Consider the following 23,791-nt stretch of genomic DNA (forward strand, 5'->3'; position numbering starts at 1 on the left):
TACCTTTTTTCCTTCCTTCTTTCTCATTTCGTCCCTTCCTTTCCCTCTCTTCCCTTCCAGCTTACCTTTCACCCATCCATCTTTTCTTCCTTCTTTTCTCCCTTCCTTCCTTCCATCCATTCATCTTTTCTTCCTTCCTTCCTCCCTTCCTTCCGTATTACCCCGCCCGGCACACACATAACGTTTTCTTGTGGCGCCCTGGATGGGAATGGTGCACGCAGCTCAGGTCCCTCCCGTCCTTCCCTTCCCTTGATGATACATAGCTCGGGGCCCTCCAGCATACCGACTGAAGCTGTAGGTGATGGTGGTGGCGGCGGCGGTGTGGCGCTGGCGGGGACTATATAGCAGCGGGGACTGGTGGTATACGCATAGTAGTGGTGCTGATGATGATTATAGTAGATGGCATAGCTGTTATATATTTGTTAAGTGGTAATGAGAGGGAAAAAATGAGGTAAAGATAAAGGCAAAGTTAGAGCGCGTGGCCTCGGTGCTCATCAGACGTAATAATAAGCTGTTGGAGAATGGGTGGAAGATACTATATAGAGAGTTAAATGGTATGTTGGGGAATGACGGAAAAAAGAGAAGTACATGGAAAGTCGTAAGAAAAGGGATTGGGGAATGGATCTGGGGAGTTAGGTCTCAGGGTATAAAGTGAGGGAGGGAAAGAAAAAAGTAATATACAAGAGGTTGTTAGTGAGAAATGGAGAACTTTTACACGTGGCAAATGAGCAAAAAAAAAAAAAAAAAAAAGTTGTTCCGAGGAAGAAGACTCGTCATAAGTGGAAAAGTTTTTTTTTATGTGCCTACAAAGTATTATGGCAAAGCGGAAAGGACAGGGATGGAAGGGATGGGAAGGGATGGATAGAAAGAGGTAAAGCTGGAATGAACGGAGATAAGATAAAGGAGACAATAAGTAAGAGTAGGAGGAGGAGGAGGAGGAGGAGGAAGAGGAAGAGTAGGAGAACGACAACGGCCATATATAATTTAAACCATCACTCCTTTTTGACTACGAGTTGTGTTTAATAATAATAATAAGAAGAAGAATAGGAAGAAAAAAAAAGAAGAAAAGGAAAATAATGATAATATGTATAGAGGAGACGGAAGGGACGAAGAGGAAGAGGAGGAGGAGGAGGAGGAGAACAACAAGGAGAGGAGAACGAGGAAGAGGAGGAGAAGGCTGTTATTAATCGTCTAAATTCTAAACCGTCACACTTTTTCACTATTAGGAGAACAGATGTAGGAGGAGGAAGAGGAGGAGGAGGAGGAGGAAGAGAAGGAAGAGGACAAAGATAACGAAAAAACAAAAATAAAAGAAAAATACGAACGAAAAAAAACCCAAAAAAAAACCCCCACATCTTCCACACATTTTCGCCTCATTTTTGCTCCTCTGACTGTGAGCATCGTGGAGCCGTTCGGGTGCCGTTCAGAGCGACGTTCCTCCGCGTGCATCCAACAACAACCTTTCCCTATACGAGGCGGATCCTTAATTTCGTCGCCGGGCTGAGGAAAAACAGAGAAAAAGGGTCGGATAAAGACGAGGGGAAGAGCAGAGGCTGTAGACAAAGGGGATGAGGAGAGAATAAAGAGCGAAAGAAAGACTGCGATGAAATAAAAGGTGAAGACAAAGGACGTGAAGGAAAAGGAAAAAGAGAGAATAAGGATGGGGATAAAGAGGATGAGAAGAGTAGGTGGAGACAAAGGGAAGAAAAGGAGGTAAAAAAAGGAAAAAAAAAAGACCTCACCAAAATACTTCAGCTATGATGTAAGGGGACGAAGAGGTTTATAGTTGGTTTAGGTGGAGGGCAGGTGGGTTTATATAGGTGGAGGGTAGGGGGTTAGGTGGAGGGTGGAGGCCGAGGTAAATGAATAGAGTGGGGTGGAGGAGGTGGAGGGATGAATTGAGGAGGAAAAGTAGTGAAAGAATGAAAAAAAGTAATGGGGAAATTGGATGACATATTTTAGAGGAGGAAGAAAATGAAGAAGGGAAATGTAACTAAAGGGAAGAGGGAGGAGATGATGGAGGAGTTTATCAATACAATACCGAAGGAGGAGAGGGAAAAAGGAAGATGGTGGATGAATATGTAGATAGAGTAGGGGAGAAGGAACGAAGGGGAAGAGGAAGGAAGGGAAACAGAAAGATTGAAAGGGCAGGGGGAAGGGCGGGGCATATATAGATTCAATACAGGAGAAGAAAGGAAAGGGAAGGAGGAAGGTGGATAAAGGAATAAAGAAAGGGCAGGACAGGAAGAAGATATACGAGAAAATGAAGAGGGAAAAGAAGGAAAGGGGAAAAAGGAAAAAAGAAAGGGCAGGACAGGAAGAAGATACGAGAGAATTAAGAGGGAAAAGAAGGAAGGGAAGGATTAAATAGACGCTTATAAAAGTTTCCCAAGACGATAGAAAAAAAAAATGTAGAGGGACAAATTGTACGGTGAGAGGAGACGAGCTCAAAGAATGAATGCATCGAAGCGTCCAAGATTCGCTCAGAAAGAAGAAAGAACGAAGAAAAAAAACCACGAACTCAAATCCAACAAGAACTTTTAATTAGGTAGCCTTTATCCCCCTTCTGTTTTTAACCTCAAATAAGGGGATATAGCGAGGTGGTAGAGCGGCATCGGTGGTGGTTGTGGTGGTGGTAGTGGTGGTAGTATGGGTGGGTCCGTGGTGGGTTTTCCCTTCTGGTGGTGGTGGTGGTGGTGGTGTTGACGGCGGCGGTGTGTGAGGCGAACAGCAAAACTAACACCGATAATTACCTGAAACTGTTTCCTGAGTTGCCGCGTTGACACTAACTTCAGAGAGAGAGAGAGAGAGAGAGAGAGAGAGAGAGAGAGGGGGGGGGGGGGTGGAGAGAGTAGAGTGAGGGAGGGGAGGGAAGGGATAAAATAAACACCTCTTCACAACTCAGGATAAAACTAAAAATAAACAAACCTTCACGCCTCTCACCTAGGATAAAGCTCAGGTGTTTTTTTGCACACCTGACGCGTAAAGGAGTGCGAGGGAAGGGGTGGGGAGGGGTGGGGAGAGAGGGAAGGGAAATGGAGATGTGGGAATTGAAAAGAAAGGAAGGAAAAGGAGGGGAGAAGAGAAGGGAAGGGAGGGAAAGAAAGGGAAGGGGAGGGAGAGGAAGGGAAGAGAAGGGAAATAAAAGAAGGGCAGCGAAAAGAAATGCAGAGGAGAGGAGAGAGAGAGAGAGAGAGAGAGAGAGAGAGAGAGAGAGAGAGAGAGAGAGAGAGAGAGAGAGAGAGAGAGAGAGAGAGAGAGAGAGAGAGAGAGAGAGAGAGAGAGAGAGAGAGAGAGAGAGAGAGAGAGAGAGAGAGAGAGAGAGAGAATGGGTTCCAGATATTTATCTTCGAGACCCATACCCAAAGATTATATATAGCCTACTTCTTGCTCCACATTGTCGTGTTACGAAAGCGATAACAGATATAAAAATGGCTACTAAATGAAAGTTCGTGTTTAATTTCTGGTAGTCTTTCTTTTTACTCTTTTTGAACCAATCTTGGATGCCCCACGCAGTCACCCTAAAGCATACAAGTTCTTACATGCACGTGTAGGGATGATCCTTAACTCCGTCTCTTTTACAGGGGGTGCACTAGGCTCGTCTGGGGCACGACTCTCAACGTTGGGTTCTGTTTGATGAGAGTGGTCGTAATCACAAGTCTTTTGCAGGAGTTCTTGTTTGTCGTGTATTACCGATTCGACTGATGGCATTATTTCGCCTTTTGAATAAGATATTAATGATATGTAATGTTTTTATTCAATAAGGTTAAAGTAGTTTTTTTCCCCGCCTTAGCATTAAGTGTAAAGTTTCCTTTTATTCGGAAGGAGGAAGCAGAGTGTTCCGGGCGCAGACGCGGTGACTCTGAAGCGAGTCCTGCCGCTACCAGCTGACACGTTTCAGCCATTGCCGAGTGGCCGAAGTTTATACATGGTGACCATGTCAAATGACCGCCAACTTCAGCGACTTTAGTGACTTGTTCAAGATGAACACTGGGATACAACATGAACCAAGCAATATATATATATATATATATATATATATATATATATATATATATATATATATATATATATATATATATATATATATATATATATATACTTAAGTATGTATGTATGCATGTATATATACATGCACCACTGTTGATAAATACCTTCCCGTGCCACTAGAGGGCTAGAACCGACCTAGTCCTATGACGCTGTGGACCGTACACGGACGAAAAAATATATTTATTGATGGTAGGAAAATTTCTTCTGCTTTGTCATCGGCCTGTTTTGAAAACGAGGGCCGCTTGTTTAGTCAATACATCCGACGCATATATAAAGTTTGCACATAGTTGTGTCCTGCATGGAACATATAGAGCCGTATATTGTGTTTACTTGGTTGTTTGGATAACATCATGACACCATTAGTTACTGTACGGTTATTGGATGTCTTTTTGTGCCTTAATGGTGGGGGAAGTGGGTGGCATGGCAGCAGGTTTGTTAGTAAGGCGACGGGCAGGTGTGTGGCGCAACATACGCCAAGGACGCGACACAGGGGCGTGGGTGTGTCTTATTAGAGAACAAAAATGATATTGGCGGGTGAACCAATAAATGGCAACTGTGCTGTTTAATAACAAAACGCAATATGTGTAAGCAAATTTATTGGCTTTTGTTTTTTGTGGGATCATTTTATTAGTATTGTGTAATTGGAAACTGTTGCGTAAATTGGAGTGACGTGACAGTGCGGGGAGGAAATGTCCAGGCCGACATTTAGCTGTGACCTGTGACCTCCATATGCTGCAGCGGCCCGCCTGGCGAGCCCCGACCTGGCGTGATGCACGGGGCCTCCGCCAGGCGGCGCCGCGGCGGGGAGCCTCCCTGATGACGGCACGCACGCTGCTCTTTACAGCCGCTCAGCCAATAGGAATTTGTTATTTACTTCCCCATTTCCGATGTCGGATTTTCATTGGCTCGGCCTGTGAATACATTTTCACATTTTCTGACTTTTAGGGAATAACCACCAGTTTGGAGTCAACATTTTAACCGATGGCATCGCTCTGTTGACAGACCATTTTCGGTCGAGATATTCCCAGCGGTCGCTAGTGTCGTCCATTAGGCAGCTTCCGGAGGGCGCCGGAGGACACTCAGCGCCAGGAGCATAACTTTCCACTCGTGCAAAAACAAGGGGCGTCGACTCGTCCCCGGAGTGCAGCTCTCAGCCAGCTTCCAACGCTCACGGTTTCAAGTAGCAAAATTTCCAGCTAAAGTGGAGGGCGGGACAGGAGGGCGGCCCAGCTGTGCACGCTGCTGCCCCAGACGCAGAAAAGTGGAGTCAGACAGGAGGTAGTTGTTGGCGATTTTTTCTTCCAGTCGCCATTGACGTGCGTGTTTGTCGGGAAAAAAGTTTGACTATCATTGTATTGTGATTATTATGTTATTCTCCAAATATTTTTTTTTTTTTGGTCACTGGCGTGAATCCATAGGAAATGTATGAGCAAGCCAGTGTTCGTCAATGCTCGGGTATATGACGGAGAGAGTAGGAGAAAAAATAGGGAACCATCTTGAGCCTTTCAATATGTGGCATCGCCAGTGCTCGGCGACGCCCAGCCCGCCCGTCTGAGCGTTATTACTCCTCTTTATATTGTGCTTGTATACATCACCTGTAGAAACTACTCATCCTTTCTCTCAGTATATACCATCAACCTTCGCCTTAAGCACACTCGCTTCCCTCGCTCAGAGATCACCGGAGGCGTCCAGACCGACACTTCTCTCGTTGCCGGGCGTGATTACAGTCCGCCTCTGTCGCTTTACCGTGACGCTCATCCCCGACAACAAAAAAAACGGGATGCAGGAGATTAAAATGGTCGGTAATCACTTCATTTGTCGTGTAATCTCACCTGTCCACCAGATTCCCGCCGCTACGTCGAGTAAGTGTAATAAAGTCGCATCTGTATTATTTTTTCACACCGTAATGGAGGTGATGTGGAGTGTTCTTTTGTTCCGTCTCTCTCTCTCTCTCTCTCTCTCTCTCTCTCTATCTATCTATCTATCTATCTCCACCACAACCTCTACCTCTAATCCTCAAGACTCGCCGTAGGTTGGTACGTCATGCACTCTCTCCTCTCTCCCCTCCTCCAGGCTGTTCTCGGTCAAGTGTGCAGGCTGCGGCGACCGTCTGCTGCCCCACGAGCTGGTCATGCGGGCGCAGTCCCTCGTGTTTCACCTTCACTGCTTCGCCTGCGTCGTCTGTTGTCAGGTGCTGCAGAAGGGCGACCAGTACGTGCTGCGCGGCCACCAGCTCTTCTGCCGCGCCGACTACGAGAAGGAGATGTTTCTGTTGCAGCAACATGGGCCGCAGAGTGAGTGGCTGTGTTAGTATTACCACCGTGGACTTCTGTTGGCCTCTCCCCCTCCTTCCCTCCCCCCCCCACAACAGCCATTAACTGCGCTCCATACACACACACACACACACACACACACACACACACACACGTACCAGTTAGAGCTGTACCACTTTTACTCTAAGTATGAGATTGAAAATGGAAAAATAGACTACAGCTTCACCAACATAGTTCAGTTAAGATAAAAAGATGACCTTCCTCCCTGAAAACGCTCACGGTTCATATTCCGACAGCCACATCGACTCCGAGAACACACGAAAGCTCTCCCTTGTCACGTTATCTTTTCTAAATGGTTCAGTAAGACCTCGCAATCATCAGTCAAGTGTTGGGCGGACATCCATGTAATCGCGGTCCTTGCTGTCAGTCCGCGTTCACGTTCTTAAAATATCGTCTCCATCCGTGGAAAATCGTAACTTTCACAGATACTGATGGGACGAGGAGGCTGTACGAAACTGCACTTAAACTCACATTTAATTGTAGTGAACAAAACTTGAATATCCAACTAACCTTGACGAATTTGAGACGATATAAAGTTGTATTGGTCCTCGCCGATGATTACAATGATGTATAAATCTTGAATAATTAAGTAGTCCTGACTGATAATAAAACGTCAAAAAGAAACTCGCACAATATTAAATAAGTAGAAAAGCATGAATGACTATCCATGCGTGACTAATTTAAGATATTTGATTATAATTAAGCACCAAATCTTGAATAGCAAAATGTAATAATTGATCGTGACTTTAATTTAGGGATCCAGGAAGAAGCAACATGGATGGACACTCACATCAGATTATGATTAAATATACCAAGTCGTGAATAGATTTGAAATTATTATTGACAGCACATTAATATAAAAAAAAAAAAACAATCCAGCGGGGACGTAATTGTGATCCAAGTTGATGACGAGGTATCAGTTGCAATACGGTACGCGTGCACGGAACACGGAACAAAGAGCCCTGCATGAACACCTAGCTCTCTATATATCATCTGAATCGTCTCATCTACAGAGGCCATAGTACCTACATCTTGAGCCACCGCACTCTTCCCCCACTCTTTCAGACCGCCCTGACCCACCCCTCTCTTACCTTCTCTTATCCCCTCATTCCTTCATCACCCCCATTTCCGTTCCCTGCAGGCCCCCTCGGCGATGACTTTATAGTGGATGACGGGTCGCGGCCTCGAGACGGCAGACGAGGCCCAAAACGACCCCGGACCATCCTGACGTCAGCACAGAGGAAGCAGTTCATGGCCTCCTTCAGTGTGTCTCCGAAGCCCTGCAGGAAGGTGAGTGTTTGTGTCCTTCTGTCCATTTCTCCGCTTTACTTAACTCCAAGAACAATAACAGGAACAGTGCAGGGAAGTGATATAGGTCATTGGGAGGCGTAGGTAAGGTAATGGTCATCTATATAGGCTCTTTGTAGCCCTGCAGGAAGGTGAGTGTTTCTGTCTCTCTGTCCATTTCTCCGCTTTACTTAGCTCCAAGAACAATAACAGGAACGGTGCAGTGAAGTGATAGATATAAGTTGGAGTCGTGGGCAAGGCAATCCTCTTGAAGCGTTTCCCAGCAAATGAGTAAAGACATCTTGCTCGGCTTAGGTAGATTCTTATGACATTTCTCGGACTGTCCAATTTTTTTTTTCAGGCAGGAATTAGTGTTCGGCCATCATTATACCGAGGCAGGGATAAACCACCTCTCCAGAGCGCCAAAGTCAAAATCAACTACCAAAGCTCTGCCCAGAGAGTAGTGTCAAGGCATTTTCCCACACCTAGAATCATTTTTCATAGAAATGTTTATATTAATGCGCCTTTTTTGGAATTTTCTCAGTTTTTTTCTTTTGTTCAGCCTCCTTTTGTCTCCTTTGCCGTAGAAAACTAACGAGGAATGAATTAACTCAACCCTATCACCCGCTCTGACTGGAGATTATTATATTTTTTTTTAATCAAACTCCGTATTGTTTTGTTCTCTTTGTAAAGGGAGGTCTTTCTTCCTTGCCGTCTGTGTCCCTCATATACAGTCTTTTAGGTTTATAGAAGTTTCTCTCTCTCTCTCTCTCTCTCTCTCTCTCTCTCTCTCTCTCTCTCTCTCTCTCTCTCTCTCTCTCTCTCTCTCTCTCTCTCTCTCTCTCTCTCTCTCTCTCTCTCTATCTATCTATTTATTTGCCCATTTATTTCAAGTTTTACCTCTCTCTCTCTCTCACACACACACACACACACACACACACACACCATCCTCTCATACTTTTTTTTACACTTCATTCCAAACACCTTATACTTCCCTGCATGTGTCTTTCATTCCTCGCAGCCCTTCAAAAATAAACCTTCCACTAGACTCCTCACTCCACCCACCCCATTCTTCAATAAACTTCAATAAACTCAAATCTCTCTCACCTCTAAAGACCTCTCAACGTTACCCTGTCACTTATCTTTCATCCTATACCTTGAAGACAATATAGCTTTCATACCACACATCCTCCTCCTCCTCCTCCTCTTCCTCCTCCTCCTCCTCCTCCCCGTCATCCTCACCATCCTCATCTTTCTTCTTATCCACATACATTTCTTTCGTCTTATATAATCTTGCCTTGTTTTTCCTTCCACTTCATTTATTTCTCCTTCAGCTCATCACTCCACTCTGCACACCCTTTTTTTTTAACTCCTTCGCTCTTTTTCAGACATTTTTTTTGTCATTTTACTCATATATATAGCTAATGTTTTTCGTATTTTTGGTGTTTTTTTTTCTTTCTTTTTATTCGTCAGTTTTCTCGTCTTTTTTTTATCAACACGGCGTTCTCTTTCGTTATTCTTCCTTCGTTTCTCTTCAGTGCATCCTCCTTTCCTCTCTTCTTCCCTCCTACCATTTACTCTCCTCCTCATTTTTCCTGTCTTTTAATCTTATTCCACTCCCACCCCTCGTTATGCCAAACTTTTCAACTTTTCATCTCTTTTCCTTTCTAACCTTGCTTCTACCCTTCCCTCCTCTACTTCCATTCCTCATTCTTTCTCTCGTTTCTCTCCCTCTCTCTTTCTCACTTTCCCTGTATTTTGTCCAGTTTTCCTGCCTTCCCTTTCCTTATGCTCTCTCTCGTTCCTCTCCTTCGCTAACTCCTTTCCCTCCTTCCTTTCCTCACTCCTCTGTCTCCCTTACTTCTCTTCCTCCCTTCATCTTTCCTTCTCCCTCCTCCTTCCCTTCCTCCCCTCTCTTCGTACACTCTCCCCCTTGCCTTCGCCCGCCCTCATCCCCTCCTCGTCGTCTCCACATGTTTGCTCTGCCGCCTACGACACAGAGCGGCGGTTCACTCTTCCAACTTGAGCGATATTTATAGGGTGTTGAATTTAGCATTGAATTCCTCGTGCGTCGGTGGGGGTCGCGGCAAAGGAGAAGAGAGATAGGCGGACGGGCGGGCGGTGTGTGTGTGTGTGTGTGTATGTGTGTGTGTGTGTGTGTGTATGTGTGCGTGTGTGTGTGTGTATTGGACTTCAGCGAGTTCAACCATCACTATGCCTCTTTCTTCTATCCATACTTCCTTCTCTGGGCACACTAGTTGAGAAAGAGCACAAAGGAATAAAGAAGGAGGAGAAGGAGGTGGAGGAGGAGGAGGAGGAGGAGGAGAAGGAGAAGGAGGTGTCTGTGTATATTTTGACAAGCGCACGTCGGTGTTCTATGATTTGTTATAGAAGGGGAAACTGATGCTCTGTTGAGGCTATATTTAATGTGACGTGTGTGTGTGTGTGTGTGTGTGTGTGTGTGTGTGTGTGTATGTGTGTGTGCGTGTGTATGTGTGTGTGTAGCCGCGGCAGGATGTGATCGAGATGCGGCCCCAAGAGCTAGCAAAGGGGCAGACAGACAGGCAGACAGACAGGCGAACGGACGGACGGACGGGTGGGTGGGTGGGTAAGGTGGGGGGGGGGGAGCAGGAGGGCGGCAAGACGGGCGAGGAGTGTTGACAATGGGCACCTCAAGGAGCGTCAGGGCGGGGTCACGGGTTATCAGCTGTTTTGACTGGCACTCACCGCTCCCTGGTAAGCCGCGGTGCCTCCGGCTTTGAGGAGGCACTGTCTGGCCGCCGCACCTCCAGCCCGATCCGTGACCTCCCTTTATTGAGCCTTCAGCATGCTTGGCCGAAGACTGAGAGGACGCGTTCACTCCCTCTTGGCGTGGAGGGTCGCTGGCCGTGGCGGATCTTGCATAACGCTGAGGAAGTCGCTTATTATTGTTTGGCATGAATACACAGCCACGGACGGTCTCAGCCTGGCGGCCCCCCTTGTACGCTGTAATCTACTTATGAGGTATTGACTCTGCCTCACTCGCTTTGATTTTGTTTTTTTTCCTCTCGTGTTTATTTTGTAATCGTCTCTGTGGTTGGAGGTTTTCGTGCGCACGGTGAACGGAAGACAAAGGAAGTTCGTCTCGTCTGGTGTTGGGTATCTCCACAGGTTCAAAGATAACATGCGATCTAAGACTGTTTGATATATTTTATTTCACGGTATTCTTCTTATTAGCGTCGTGTGTGCTCTCTTTCTCTTTCTTTCTATCTGCCTATCTATCTTAATCTGCCTACCTCTATCTATCTATCTATCCATCTAGCTAGCTATTTCCTGAAGCGATATGTCACCATGATCTGTTTGTTTGTGTGGAATTTCTCTGCGTTCAACTCTCCGCTAAATCCACCTCACCACCACCACCACCACGTATGACCTCGCTCCACCTCTCGCTCGCACACAACTGACCTCCTCATCTTGACCCACGATCGAGGTGAAGATAACCTCCTGACTTGCCCACTTCGGAAAGTTAAAATCCTATTGCCAGCCTCCCCCCCCTTCCCCCCTTCTCTTTTTTTTTTTTTGCCGGGCTTGTTTTCTTTGCTTTTTTTTTCGTTCACTATCCATGTGTGTTATTCATCTTTTTTTCGTTAACAGCTGAATCATCAACAAGCATCCTTTTTTTCATTTTAGTTTGTCTGTCTGTCTGTATTTTTTTCCTTTGTACGTGTCTGTGTGTGTGTAGGGAGAGAGAGAGAGAGAGAGAGAGAGAGAGAGAGAGAGAGAGAGAGAGAGAGAGAGAGAGAGAGAGAGAGAGCGAGAGAGAGAGAGAGAGAGAGAGAGAGAGAGAGAGAGAGAGAGAGAGAGAGAGAGAGAGAGAGAGAGAGAGAGAGAGAGAGAGAGAGAGAGAGAGAGAGAGAGAGAGAGAGAGAGAGAGAGAGAGAGAGAGAGAGAGAGAGAGAGAGAGAGAGCAGGAGTCATGCTTTATATATATCATCAGTCAGTGAGCGAGAGGCAGGAACAGACAGATACAGGCGGTGACAAACTTAAATCTGTAACTTTCCATGTTCACGGTGGTCTGACGGACGGACACTGACGGATGTAAAGAAACAAAACGGAGAAGCAGCAAATAAAGTAAATAAATATAACACACAAACAGATGATACTGAGAAAGCAAGCACAGCGAACATTAAGACAACTGATGACAAGCTTGAGGTGGTAAAACAGACCACACACACATAAAAAACTTCAAGCAAAAATATACAGCACTGAATTTCGATGAACACCGCAAGGCACAAAGAATAACTCAACTCATTTTCATAAACCTTTAAATGATCTTCAGAAATAGCCAAAATAGTAATAACTTGTATGGTGAAAGTGGCCATTAACAAGATACTCTGATGACATAAATAACACCACTTAAAGCTACATGTCGGTAAAAAGAAGAAACTTACACGACATACATACTCGTACCTCTCTGTAGCATAATACAACTTTTAATTAATTGGCTGAAACGAATAATCTTTCACAATACAAACCCCTTCATACCCAAACAAATCACCATTGATGTAGTAAAATAAGAAACTCTGTCACTCTCACAACTTAAAGCTCTCAGTATCCCTTTAAACGCTATACGAACACTCGCTGAACGTGCCGTATGAGTGAAACGAGGAAGAATCTCTCACAATAGCAAACCCCTCTTTAAAACATTCAGACCTTACTGCTTGCTGGCTCTAACACTTGAAAATAAATCATTAAAATCATAAAAGTGGACCTCAACAACGTAATCCCCCCGCTCACTTGACCATTCATCGCGCCGCCGTGGTGGTGGTGGTCGCAAAGTGGAAAATGCCAAGACCTCTTCTGAGCCTTGAGAGCGACCTTGGCCCAGCCACTCGCGGGGGGCGCCCACAGGTTCCGCGGCAGCCTGCATCCGCGAGTTAGAGGAGGAGGAGGAGGAGGAAGAGGAGAGTATAGGAAAGGGAAGGAGGAAGAGAGTGGGGGAGGAGGAGAAAGAGGGTATAGGAAGGAGGAAGGTATAAGAGAAAAGAGAAGGAGGAGGAGGAAGTGAAGAAGAGCAAGAGAACGAAGGGAAGAAGAAAAAGAAACAAAGAAAGAAGTGAAGGCTACGTGAGTGCGTGTGTTTGTTCATGAGTGGTAGAGGCGAGCGGCAGTAAAAAGAGATAAGTCTGTGTGTGTGTGTGTGTGTGTGTGTGTGTGTGTGTGTGTGTGTGTGTGTGTGTGTGTGTGTGTGTTTCGTCGTGAATCGTGTTGGTCTTGTAACGGGAGACAGGCGGCGTTTTTGTCAGGTTTGAGCTTCCGTTTGTTTCCACTCGCGCGCTGAGGGACGGGAGAGGGAGAATAACAGAGGGGTAAGGGATGCGAGGGGAGGGAGGGGCGCGTCGTGCTGCCCCCTCCCCGCGCCCTTTATCCCTCACAGCCCCAGTAATACGGTGCTAACAGCCACGCAGCACCAACCTGTCTGGCCCCCATCAATTGTTGCTGTTGTCAAAACGACCTTCGTCTGTTTACCTGTCTGCCCCTATGGCTGTCTGCCCGCCTGCCTGCTTGTCTGTATTTCCGTCCGTCCGTCTGTCCGCCCGTCCACTCCAACAGCAACCATTTCATTTCGTGTGTATGAGCCGTCCAGACGACCCGTCGCGCGCGCTGATGGCAGCCGTGCCGTCATTGTTGACAGATTTATGTCCTCTGATTGGCCGACAGAGGGCGTGAGTGACGTGCAGGGCGCCGGGGAGCTCCCTTCATCTCTCATCGGGACGCGCAAATATGTGAAAAACTGACTTTAAATGGATGAAACTTTTTTTAATGATCGCAACTCTAATTACCCTTGCACTGACACACACGCACACCACACTAAAACACACACACACACACACACACACACACACACACACACACACACACACACACACACACACACAGACACACAGAGGAAAAGCTTAGGGTGTCCTATGGGCCTGGCGGCGAGTGGTGGGGGATGGAGGGCAGGCGTGGGGCGACGCGGCAGCGCTGGCGCGGCGGGACGGCGGCGACAGCTGGGGACGGGGGGCGGAGAGGAACGGGATATTGGCTACGTCAGGTCGATTTCAGTCAGTTCCCCACAAGGTGATGAAATAATGATGACTAGGATGAAAATGCGACGCTGAACACCGCCTTCCAGAGCTTAACACGGAGTAACAGAATGATGGGGCGCCGTAGCAGGGACCAGCGCCCCGGCTCGTGTGTGGGAGGCGACGGCAGTGAGGTGTGGCGTGGCGGCGGCGCTCGACGGAGATATGTGTGTACGGTCCTCCAATATTTTAAAAGCCGACGCGTCTCTCCGCCTTATCGGACCGGCGGGAAGGTTCCGGGTGAGATCCTGAAGGGGCACGCCGGGACAACGGGAGCCTGTTGGTTCTCTCTCTCTCTCTCTCTCTCTCTCTCTCTCTCTCTCTCTCTCGCCGTACCATCTCCCATCTCCGTCGCTAACACCACTACCATCACCCTCAATATATTCAGTACCTTATTAATGCGCCACAACCACCACCATCATCTTCGCCATCACCACAACTGTTGTTACTGTACACCTCTGCCGAGAGTGCCACTGTTACCGCCATCTCCACAATTACTGCCGCACTTCAGATTTTATTCCTACTTCACTACCACTGCTACTTTTATCACCACCATTAAAACTTGTAACGTCGAAACCATTCACTACTACTACTACTACTACTACTACTAACGATAATGATGATAATAATAGTAGCAATGTAACTTTTGCTTTCTCTCTATATATTTATACAACTCCATATACTGTCACCATAACCACTATCACCACCACCACCACCACCACCATCATCATCATCAGTTCGCGTCATACTATCAACTAACTTCCACCACTTCTTCCCCTTATCTTCCGCAGCTGACCCTGACCACTCCTCTTCCTCCTCCTCCTCCTCCTCCTCCTGATTCCTTCGCTCGCAACACTACTGCTTTCGTTACCCCCTGCCTTCACTTCCCCTTCCGACGGACCCCTGCAGCTTCACCACAACCACCACCACCACCACCACCGCCGCCGCCACTTCCTTCCTCCATTCCTTATAGCTACATGCACCACCACCTCCACTACCACCACCACCTCCACCACCCATGTTGTCATCACCTCCACATTTTGACTACTCACACACACCAACTTCCACCCACACTCACCATATCACCCATCCCCTCATCAATCCTTCATTCCCTGCTCTCTCTCTCTCTCTCTCTCTCTCTCTCTCTCTCTCATATGTGCTTTTTCTCGCCACTCACTTTTCCTTCCCATTTTTTTTCATATTTTTGTTGGATTTGCACGTTTTTTTTTTTCATCGTTTCCACCCGTGCCGTCACAATTTCTATTTTCCCAACTACTACTACTACTACTACTACTACTACTACTACTATCTAAGGTGCTTCACTCCGTCTTCTTTTATGCAAACAACACTCCTCTTCCTCCTCCTCCTCCTCCTCCTATACCACTCCACTCAGAGGAGAGGACGAGGAGGAGGAGACGAAGAGGAGACGGAGGAGAAAGAGGACGAGGAGGCGGACGACCATAGGAGGAGGAGGAGGAGGAGGAGTAGGAAGAGAAGGAGGAGGAGGAGGAGGAGGAGAGGGGGAAGGGTCTGTGTTATCACCCGCGGAGTTGAGCTCGTCCGTGTTTGTTGATTCAGTCTCTGGGTACTTAGTGGGCCGGGTATTTATGGTGTGTGTGTGTTTGTGTTTGTGTGTGGCTGTTTTGTTTTGTGTGTGTGTGTGTGTGTGTGTGTTTGGGGGGGTGTATGTGAGTGCGGTCGTGTGTGGGTGTGAGTGTATGTGTGGGTGGAGAGAGAGAGAGAGAGAGAGAGAGAGAGAGAGAGAGAGAGAGAGAGAGAGAGAGAGAGAGAGAGAGAGAGAGAGAGAGAGAGAGAGAGAGAGATAAATTATTTTTTTATATTTTTAGCTCTTTCAAAGGTAATGGATCCGTGACTGATTGATTGATTGGCCGTGTGTGTGTGTGTGTGTGTGTGTGTGTGTGTGTGTGTGTGTGTGTTTGACTGTGCCTGTCTGTCAATGATTTTTTTTTTAACTTCGAAGTAGGAAATATTTAATTGTTTGAAAGTTTGATTGCTTGATTGACGAAGGGATTGATTAAGTAGAAATAGTAGTAGTAGTAATAGTAGTAGTAGTAGTAGTAGTAGTAGTAGTAGTAATAGTAGTAGTAGTGGTAGTGGCTGTTGTTGTTGTTGTGGTTGCTGTTGTTGTTGTTGTGGTTGCTGTTGTTGTTGTTGTTGTTGTTGTTGTTGTTGTTGTTGTTGTTGTTGTTGTTGTTGTTGTTGTTGTTGTCGTCGTCGTTGGCATCCGGTGAATGTGTACACCTTTTGATTCTCCCGTGAGCGTTTATTACTGAAGAGCGTGTGCTTGTGGGGCCGAGTAATTATATTTGCCTGAAGTGCCTGAGGGGAGAGGAGGAGGAGGAGGAGGAGGAGGAGGAGGAGGAGGAGGAGGAGGAGGAGGAGGTGAAGTAGAAAGAGGAGGAACAGCAAGAGATAAACTATAAAAAAAAAATGTACCAGGAAGAAAAGAAGACAGAAAAAAATATACTAAATGGATCAAGAGAAGGAGGAGGTGGAGGAGGAGCAACAACAACAACAACAACAACAACAACAACAACAACAACAACAACAACAACAACAACAGCCGTTTTAGTGAAGAGGAAAAATGGAATGCAACGAACGCAGAAAACTGAAAAAGAAAAGCAGGAGCAGAAGCAGGAGGAGAAGGAGAAGGAGGAACTCGAGGAAAAAAAAAAAAAAAGCGAAGGAGAAAGAATGAGAAGAGATGAAGCAGGAACAGCAGGGGAGAGATATAGAGTTGAGGATGAGAAATGAGAAGGGAAAGAGAGCGAGAGATGTTGCAGAGGCTGTAAATAAGAAAGAATAGAAGTGTTGGGAGGAGCAGGAGAAGGAAAAGGAGAACCAGGGGGAAAAGGTCGAAGGATATAACAGTAGTAAGGAGGAGACCAGGCTGCAAAGGAAGGGAAGAGGATTAACTTGTGAAGCAGCAGGAGGAAGAGGAAGCTTAGGAGGTGACATGAGGAGGGTATAGAGGAGGTAAAGAGGACCAATAGAAGGAGAAAAGGAAGAGGTGGATCGAGCAGGCGGAGAAATGAGAAGGGAAAGGAAGAAAAGTAGGAAGATGAGGAAGAAGAGGATTAACTTGTGAAGCAGCAGGAGGAAGAGGAAGGCTAGGAGGTGACATGAGAAGGGTATAGAGGAGGTAAAGAGGACCAATAGAAGGAGATGAGGAAGAGGAGAAGGAAGAAGTGGATCGAGCAAGGGGAGAAATGAGAGGTGTACATTAGTGATACATAGGTGGAGATTGGATTGCAAGGGAGGAGAGGGGAAGGAGAAACAGGATGAAGAGGAGGAAGGAGAGAAGTGGAGAGGAGTAGGAGCAGGAAGGTGAAAGAAAAAGCAGAAGGATGATGAACAACGACTGGAGAAAGAAAAGAAGGAGAAGGAGGAGAAACAGGACTCAGGGCGGGAAAAAGAGGGAGAAAAAGTATCAGCAACAGAAGAAGAAGGAGGAGGAAGAGAAGGGAGTGCGAGGGAGTAAGAAGAGCGGGACGATAAGCAGGAGGAGGAGGAGGAGGAGAAGGAATAAGGAGAACGTGATTTAGCTGGAAGATGAAGAAAGGAGGGAAGCAGAAACGGGTAAAAGGGGGAAGAGAAGGACGAATAGAAGAAGGAATAAGAAGAGGAACAGAAACGGGGAAAAGAGGACTAGAGAAGAAGGAAGAGAAGGACGAATAGAAGAAGGAATAAGAAGAGGAACAGAAACGGGGAACAGAGGACTAGAGAAGAAGGAAGACAAGGACGAATAGGAGGAGAAGGAGGGATAAGGAGAAGAGGAACGGCAGCGGATCGAAGGAGGAAGAGAAGGACGAGTATAGAAGGAGGAGGAGGAGGAGGAGGAGGAGAAGTAACAGGAGAAGTAAAGAGGGTATCTATAGGCGGGGAAAGGGCGAGGGAGGGGCTGGCTGGGGCGCTGCAAGGGGATCCACTTCAACAATGGCTCGCGTCTCGATGGACAGAGGATTAAGCATATCACAGTCTATAAACAAATATTTGCACGCACTTCTCGGCTCGCATGCCACAAGGGTAGGGCGTGTGTGGGCGTGTGTGTGTGTGGTGGGAGGGGGAGGTAAGGGGCATGTGTGTGTGTGTGTCTGTGTGTGTGTGTGTGTGTGTGTGTGTGTGTGTGTTCTTACAGGATTGAATCAGACTCGTAATTTTCCATATTTCAACATCAATTTATCATGCAACTTCTTCTTATATCTGTGTGTGTGTGTGTGTGTGTGTGTGTGTGTGTGTGTGTGTCGAGATACATGTTTTGAACGCGTTCCGGCATGATGGACGGCGCTGTTTTGTGAAGTCAACAGTGACGAATGTGCTTTGCCTCGGGGTTGTTGTTGTTGTTGTTGTTGTTGTTCCCCTTTAGGTGACACACACATATCTGACAGTACCTCGAAGCTGGAGAAAGTAAAAAAAAAAGCTAAATAAAAGAGGCGAAAACGAAAACAGAAGCAAGTCGTCAGTCAGTCAGTCAGTCGTTGAGAAGTGAGTCTGCTGAGGGGCGCGCGGACGAGAAGCCAGGCAGGTTCACACGCTGGAAGGGGAAAGTGAAGGGAAGGAAAGGGACGGGTGAGGCGGCCCGAGAGAACGAAGGTAGACAAGTGAACTCGGAATGTTTGATGCATGAGGTTGGGGTGCGCAGGAGACAGACAGACAGGCACGTAGAGATAGATTCCAGAAGAGAAGAGATGATAGAGTATGAGAAAAGGGTATGAGAAAAGGAGGAAAGGGAAGGAAGGAAGGAGAGGAGAGAGGAGACGAAGTGAGATGAGAGAAGATTGGTGAATGTATAGAAGAAGGGGAAAGGGGAGAGGAGAAAAAAGAAGGGAAGAGAGGGAGGAAGGAAGGACGGAAGACAGGAGAGGAGAGAGGAGACGAAATGAGATGAGAGAAGATGAGTGAATGTATAGAAGAAGGAGAAAGGGGAGAGGAGAAAAAAGAATGAAGGGAGGAAGGATTGATGTTTCGGGATAAAAGGAAAGGAGATGATAAACGAGAGAATAGAAGTTAAGAGAAAAGTGGAAAAAAGAACGGAAAGGACATAGTGAAAGAGAGATTGATGTATAGAAAAAATAGAGGTAAGAGGAAAATAAATGAAGGAATGTAGGGAGGAAAGAAGGAAAGAGAAAACGGAATGGGGAAGAGAGGGAGAGAGGAAAAGGAGAAGAGATAATAAGGAAAGAAAAAAAATAAAGAAGGAGGATCAGAGTGAAGGATTGATGTATAGAAAAAAAATGAGGTGAAGAGGAAAATAAGGAGGATAGGAGGAAATAGGATAGAAGGGAAAAAAGGGAGAGGGGAAAGAAGGAAGGGTGTGTGTATGAGAGGGGGAGGGGGGGGAAGGGAGGGACCGAGCATCCAGCCTTGGGAAGAAGGTGAGAAGCGTACCCCATCCTACCCTTTGACCCCTCTCTCCCTCCTTCTCTCCCTCCCTCTCTCCCTCCTTCCCTTGAGGCGTGACGTCTTAATCGAGTTTAGCAGCACCTCAGGTTTCGTCTTCTCCCTCCTCCTCTCCCACTTTTTCTTCTTCCTCTTATTTTTCCTCTTCATCATCACCATTATCTTGTTCTTGACCTTATTCTTCTTCATGGATAATTCTCTACTATTTCGATTTTTTTCTATATTTTTTTTCTGCCGATAATTTAGTGTATTTTCAATGCCTTAATTTTGTGTGAATAGAATGACGGTGTATATATTATGTAGGCTGTTATGTGCAGCTATCTAAGAAAGTATGACTGTTGAATTCACGGAACGGCTGAGCGAATGAATATAGACAGTCACAAAAGCAACAGAAACGTAACACACACACACACACACACACACACACACACACACACACACACACACACACACACGCCCCAAACCACACCATCATCATCATCATCATCATCATCAACATCAACAACAGCAGCAGCAGCAACAGGAGAGACGTAACACCCACCCACACCCATGCGCCCACACACACGCATCATCATCATCATCATCATCATCATCAACATCAACACATAATAGAGCCGTCAAGGTATCTTTATCGCGCGTCTTATAACCACCGGAAGCAGACCGCCGCCGCACCGACCCCAAAGTCTCCAAACACCATTAACACCCCCATCGGCCGCGGCATCAAGACGGCCACTCATCGCGCTGCCCCAAACTTCTCCTTAGTCACACTTTTTATCAACTTAATGAAAGACCGTAAAGAGGCGAGATGGGGCTGCGTGAAGTGGTTCGTGCCTCGGGGGGAAGGGTTGTGGCTCCGCATACACACACACACACACACACACACACAATCGGGCTACCCTCCTTCCTTCCTTCCTTCCCTCTCTCTCTCTCTCTCTCTCGCTCGGCTCTTGATGATGACCCGAGCAACATAACTTTGCCTGCCACAAGTGAGCGGACAAGTGTGACGGCCTGTAAATGGAGCGTGTTCGTGGAAGGGGGGGGGGGGGGGGGACGCGTGGGGTTAAGGGTGAGGGTGGGGACCTTAGATAGCGTTAGTGTTGTGGCGTGTTGTGTTAAGGGGCGGGGCGGGGCGGGGGCGGGGCGGGGCTGGGGAGGATATGGATGGGGTAAAGCGTGGTTATAGTGGAGGGGCATCATGTCTTTCCTCGGGTGTCATAGCAGAACTTCCTTTATCGACTCCTAAGGGTGATTAACGGCGGGGCGGGGCGGGGCGGGGGCGGGGTAGGATATGGAGGGGGTAAAGCGTGGTTAGTGGAGGGGCATCATTTCTTTCCTCGGGTGGCATAGCAGAACTTCCTTTATCGACTCCTAAGGGTGATCAACGGCGCCTTCAACGAGCAGACACTCAATGAGGAAAGTTTGTAACCCGTGAGGCGTAGAAAGGATGTTAGTATTTTTCTTCATTTGATTTTTTATTTATTTATCGTTTTCCTCTCCTTCTTTATTCGCCATCCTATTTCGTTCCGTCCTTCGTCATATCCTTGGTTTCTTCTTTCTTTCTATTTCTCCTCGTTCGTTTTTTTTCCCTCCGTTTCGTTTTTTCCTCCTCTCCTTGTTTGTATTCCGCAGTTTATTTCCCTGTTCATTTCTCGTTTCTAGGTCGGTTGCTGCCACCCACTCGTGCTCCCTTCCTGCCATAGTTTGCTTGTTTGATCATGTAGCTTACTGATTAGTTTTCCGGTTTACTTGTTTTGTTTCTTTTTCATCAACTGTAATATTCCAGTTTTATGTATTTGCGTCTCTTTGCTTGTTTATACATGTGAAGGGCGTCCGTTCAAGGAAATTCGTTATAGGAGAGAGAGAGAGAGAGAGAGAGAGAGAGAGAGAGAGAGAGAGAGAGAGAGAGAGAGAGAGAGAGAGAGAGAGAGAGAGAGAGAGAGAGAGAGAGAGAGAGAGAGAGAGAGAGAGAGAGAGAGAGAGAGAGAGAGAGAGAGATGCAGTCTTGGTTCTGAGGAGGCGAGATCAGTTTGATACACAATGATATCATGCGTTGCAGCATAAACGGGAAGTAGGTGTCAGTGTGTGTGTGTGTGTGTGTGTGTGTGTGTGTGTGTGTGTGAGAGAGAGAGATAAGCACAGATTTCAGATGTGGGGAGCGAGGAGGGAAAGGAAGGAAGAGAGGGAGTGAGAGGGAGAGAGAGAGAGAAGGAGGGCTCTAGTAGAAGTTGGGTGAACTCTGGGGTCACTGCCGCCGCCAGACCCCACGTAGGCGAGCACCGGCATATTTGGATAACATTTAGCGAGATAAAGAGACCAACTGCGGATGAGGCGAACCCACAGAGGAACCGGAACTGGATAAGCACATGAGACGGTACTCAAGAGGGGCGGCGGAGGGAGGGGACAAGCGAGGAGGGAGAAGACGAGGGGAAAGAAGAGAGGGACGAGAAGGAGGAGGAGGAGGAGGAGGAGGGGGAGCTGAAGAGGAGAGCAGCGCAAGAAGGGAGACGCAAATAGACTAATAGGTAGACTAAGGGAACCGAGTCCATCGTATCATGTGTGTGTGTGTGTGTGTGTGTGTGTGTGTGTGTGTGTGTGTGTAATATTGTTTCTTCATCTTGTTTCAGTACATGGTGATCAATTCAGTGTCCCATCCACCTCATATAGTTCGTATTTAAACTTTTCATCATCATCATTTTTCTTACTTTGGAGTAAATTTGGAGGCTTGCTAGATGAAACAATACAGTCTGTTCATGCGCGTGGCAAGGACGTTGAGGTCTCGGAAAATTTCACATACCTGGTAGCGTAGTTCAGAACAACAGTGAGTCTTGCCAGGAAGTCTTACGGTGGATTGACTTGGTCCTCGGTGTTATGAACTCGCTCAGCACGAGCATATGGCGTTGTCGATACCGGTGTAGGATAAAGATCCGGATCTTCAATTGCCTTGCGCTCCCTGTCTTACTTTATGGCTATGAGACATGGAGACTAACTAAATAAAGGCTTGGAGAGGCGGATTGATGCCTTTGGTAATAAGTGTCTACGCAGAATCATGGGATATCGCTGGAATGACTGTGTCAAACCGGCGACTACTCCGTGAGACTGATTCGAGGCCTGTTACCTGCATTGTCCATTAACGCCAACTCCGGCTATGCGGGCACGTGGCACGTTACCCAGAAGCTGATCCTACTCATCGGATTGCCTCTGTAAGTAAGAAACAATCCTGAGTAGAGGAAGCCAAGGGGACGCCCAGAGTTCGTGGCTTGAGCAAGTCGATGATTTTATATCCTACCAGGAGATACTCGGGATGGGAAGGGGCCTGCATGGAGACTCACCCGGAGGGAACCCTGGACTTGGCGTCGTAGGGTGGGCAAGGCGACGCGCCCCCTGTGTATGCCACCACTGATTGATTGATTGATTTTTTTACTGAAAACATGACATCTATGTCTTCGATGTCCCCCCTCCCGCGGTACCGCTGCACACATCTTTCTACTCAAGCTCATCCCTATACTGTCCAAATCCCTTATGCAAGAGTCAACCAGCATCTTCACTCTTTCATCCCTCACGCTGGTAAACTCTGGAACAGTCTCCCTTCACCTGTATTATCCTCCTGCCTACGACTTGAACTCTTTCAAGAAGAGAGTATCGGGACACCTCTCCTACCGAAACTGACCTCTCTTTTGGCCACTCTTCTAAACTTTTCTTTATAGCGGCAGTAATTAGCGGGCTTTTTTCATGATTGTTTTTTTGCCGTTGAGCTGCTTCCTTTGCTGTAAAAATAATATGTAGGTATGAAGAATTCAGTATTTTATTTTTTTTAATCTTTGATGGCCTAAACTGTGTCTAGGTTTCGCTTTGTCAACGGTCGTCTTATTACAATCATTCACTGCAAATGTATGGGTAATCGATTCTCTGTTTCTCGATGTTACTTCGACATCCTAATACATGACCCTTTTTTGATTTTTAAGCCCGTATTGTGAAGTGTGTAACATATTCCTTCTTAACGTTCTCTCTCTCTATCATTCTATCTCTGTCTCTCTACCTATCTATCTATCCTATCTATCTACCTGACTATTCATCTCTCTCTAACCCAACTAACCCACTCGTCACTATCCTTCGTCACACATACCTTTTGTTTTTACCTCTCCGCTGCGATTGGCACGGATTTGGCTTTCACTGGTAGCCTGGTAACATATTATAGTCCCAGGTCTTTCTCTGCCCCTGTGGTGGAAAGTGAATGTTTCCCATGTGGTATTGGTATGCTGGATATCCCTCCCAAGGTGCATGACTTTACATTTTTCTTCATTGAATTGTATCAGCCACTTTTTGTTCCATTCCTGTAGCTTGGTGAGGTCTTCTTGTAGGAAATCCGCAGTCAAAGGGTTAAAGCTCGTATAGTGAAGCGTGTACAACATCCCTCTTAACTCTCCCTTTCCCCCCACTCACCCACACGTCACTACCTTTCGTCTTTTCCGCCACACACAGGTACGGGAACAGCTGGCCAAGGAGACGGGCCTGAGCGTGCGGGTGGTGCAGGTCTGGTTCCAGAATCAACGAGCCAAAATGAAGAAGCTGCAGCGGAGAGCCAAGCAGACCGAG

The 23,791-nt window shown here is 46.8% G+C and overlaps 1 protein-coding gene across 2 annotated transcripts in view; it reads left to right on the forward strand.

The window, feature by feature from the left end:
- Positions 1–23,791, forward strand: part of LOC127007118 (LIM homeobox transcription factor 1-alpha-like) — a 53,493-nt gene that overhangs the window by 16,781 nt on the left and 12,921 nt on the right. The window contains exons 3-5 of one of the 2 annotated variants that reach the window (XM_050877748.1): positions 6,124–6,356; positions 7,525–7,673; positions 23,678–23,791. The exon at positions 23,678–23,791 is cut by the window's right edge and continues 70 nt beyond it. In XM_050877748.1, coding sequence (XP_050733705.1) covers positions 6,124–6,356; positions 7,525–7,673; positions 23,678–23,791 — 496 coding nt within the window. The remainder of the gene's footprint in view (positions 1–6,123; positions 6,357–7,524; positions 7,674–23,677) is intronic. The other variant, XM_050877759.1, reaches the window with a different exon arrangement.

Source organism: Eriocheir sinensis, chromosome 3, assembly GCF_024679095.1.
Source record: "Eriocheir sinensis breed Jianghai 21 chromosome 3, ASM2467909v1, whole genome shotgun sequence".
Taxonomy (NCBI): Eukaryota; Metazoa; Arthropoda; class Malacostraca; order Decapoda; family Varunidae; genus Eriocheir; species Eriocheir sinensis.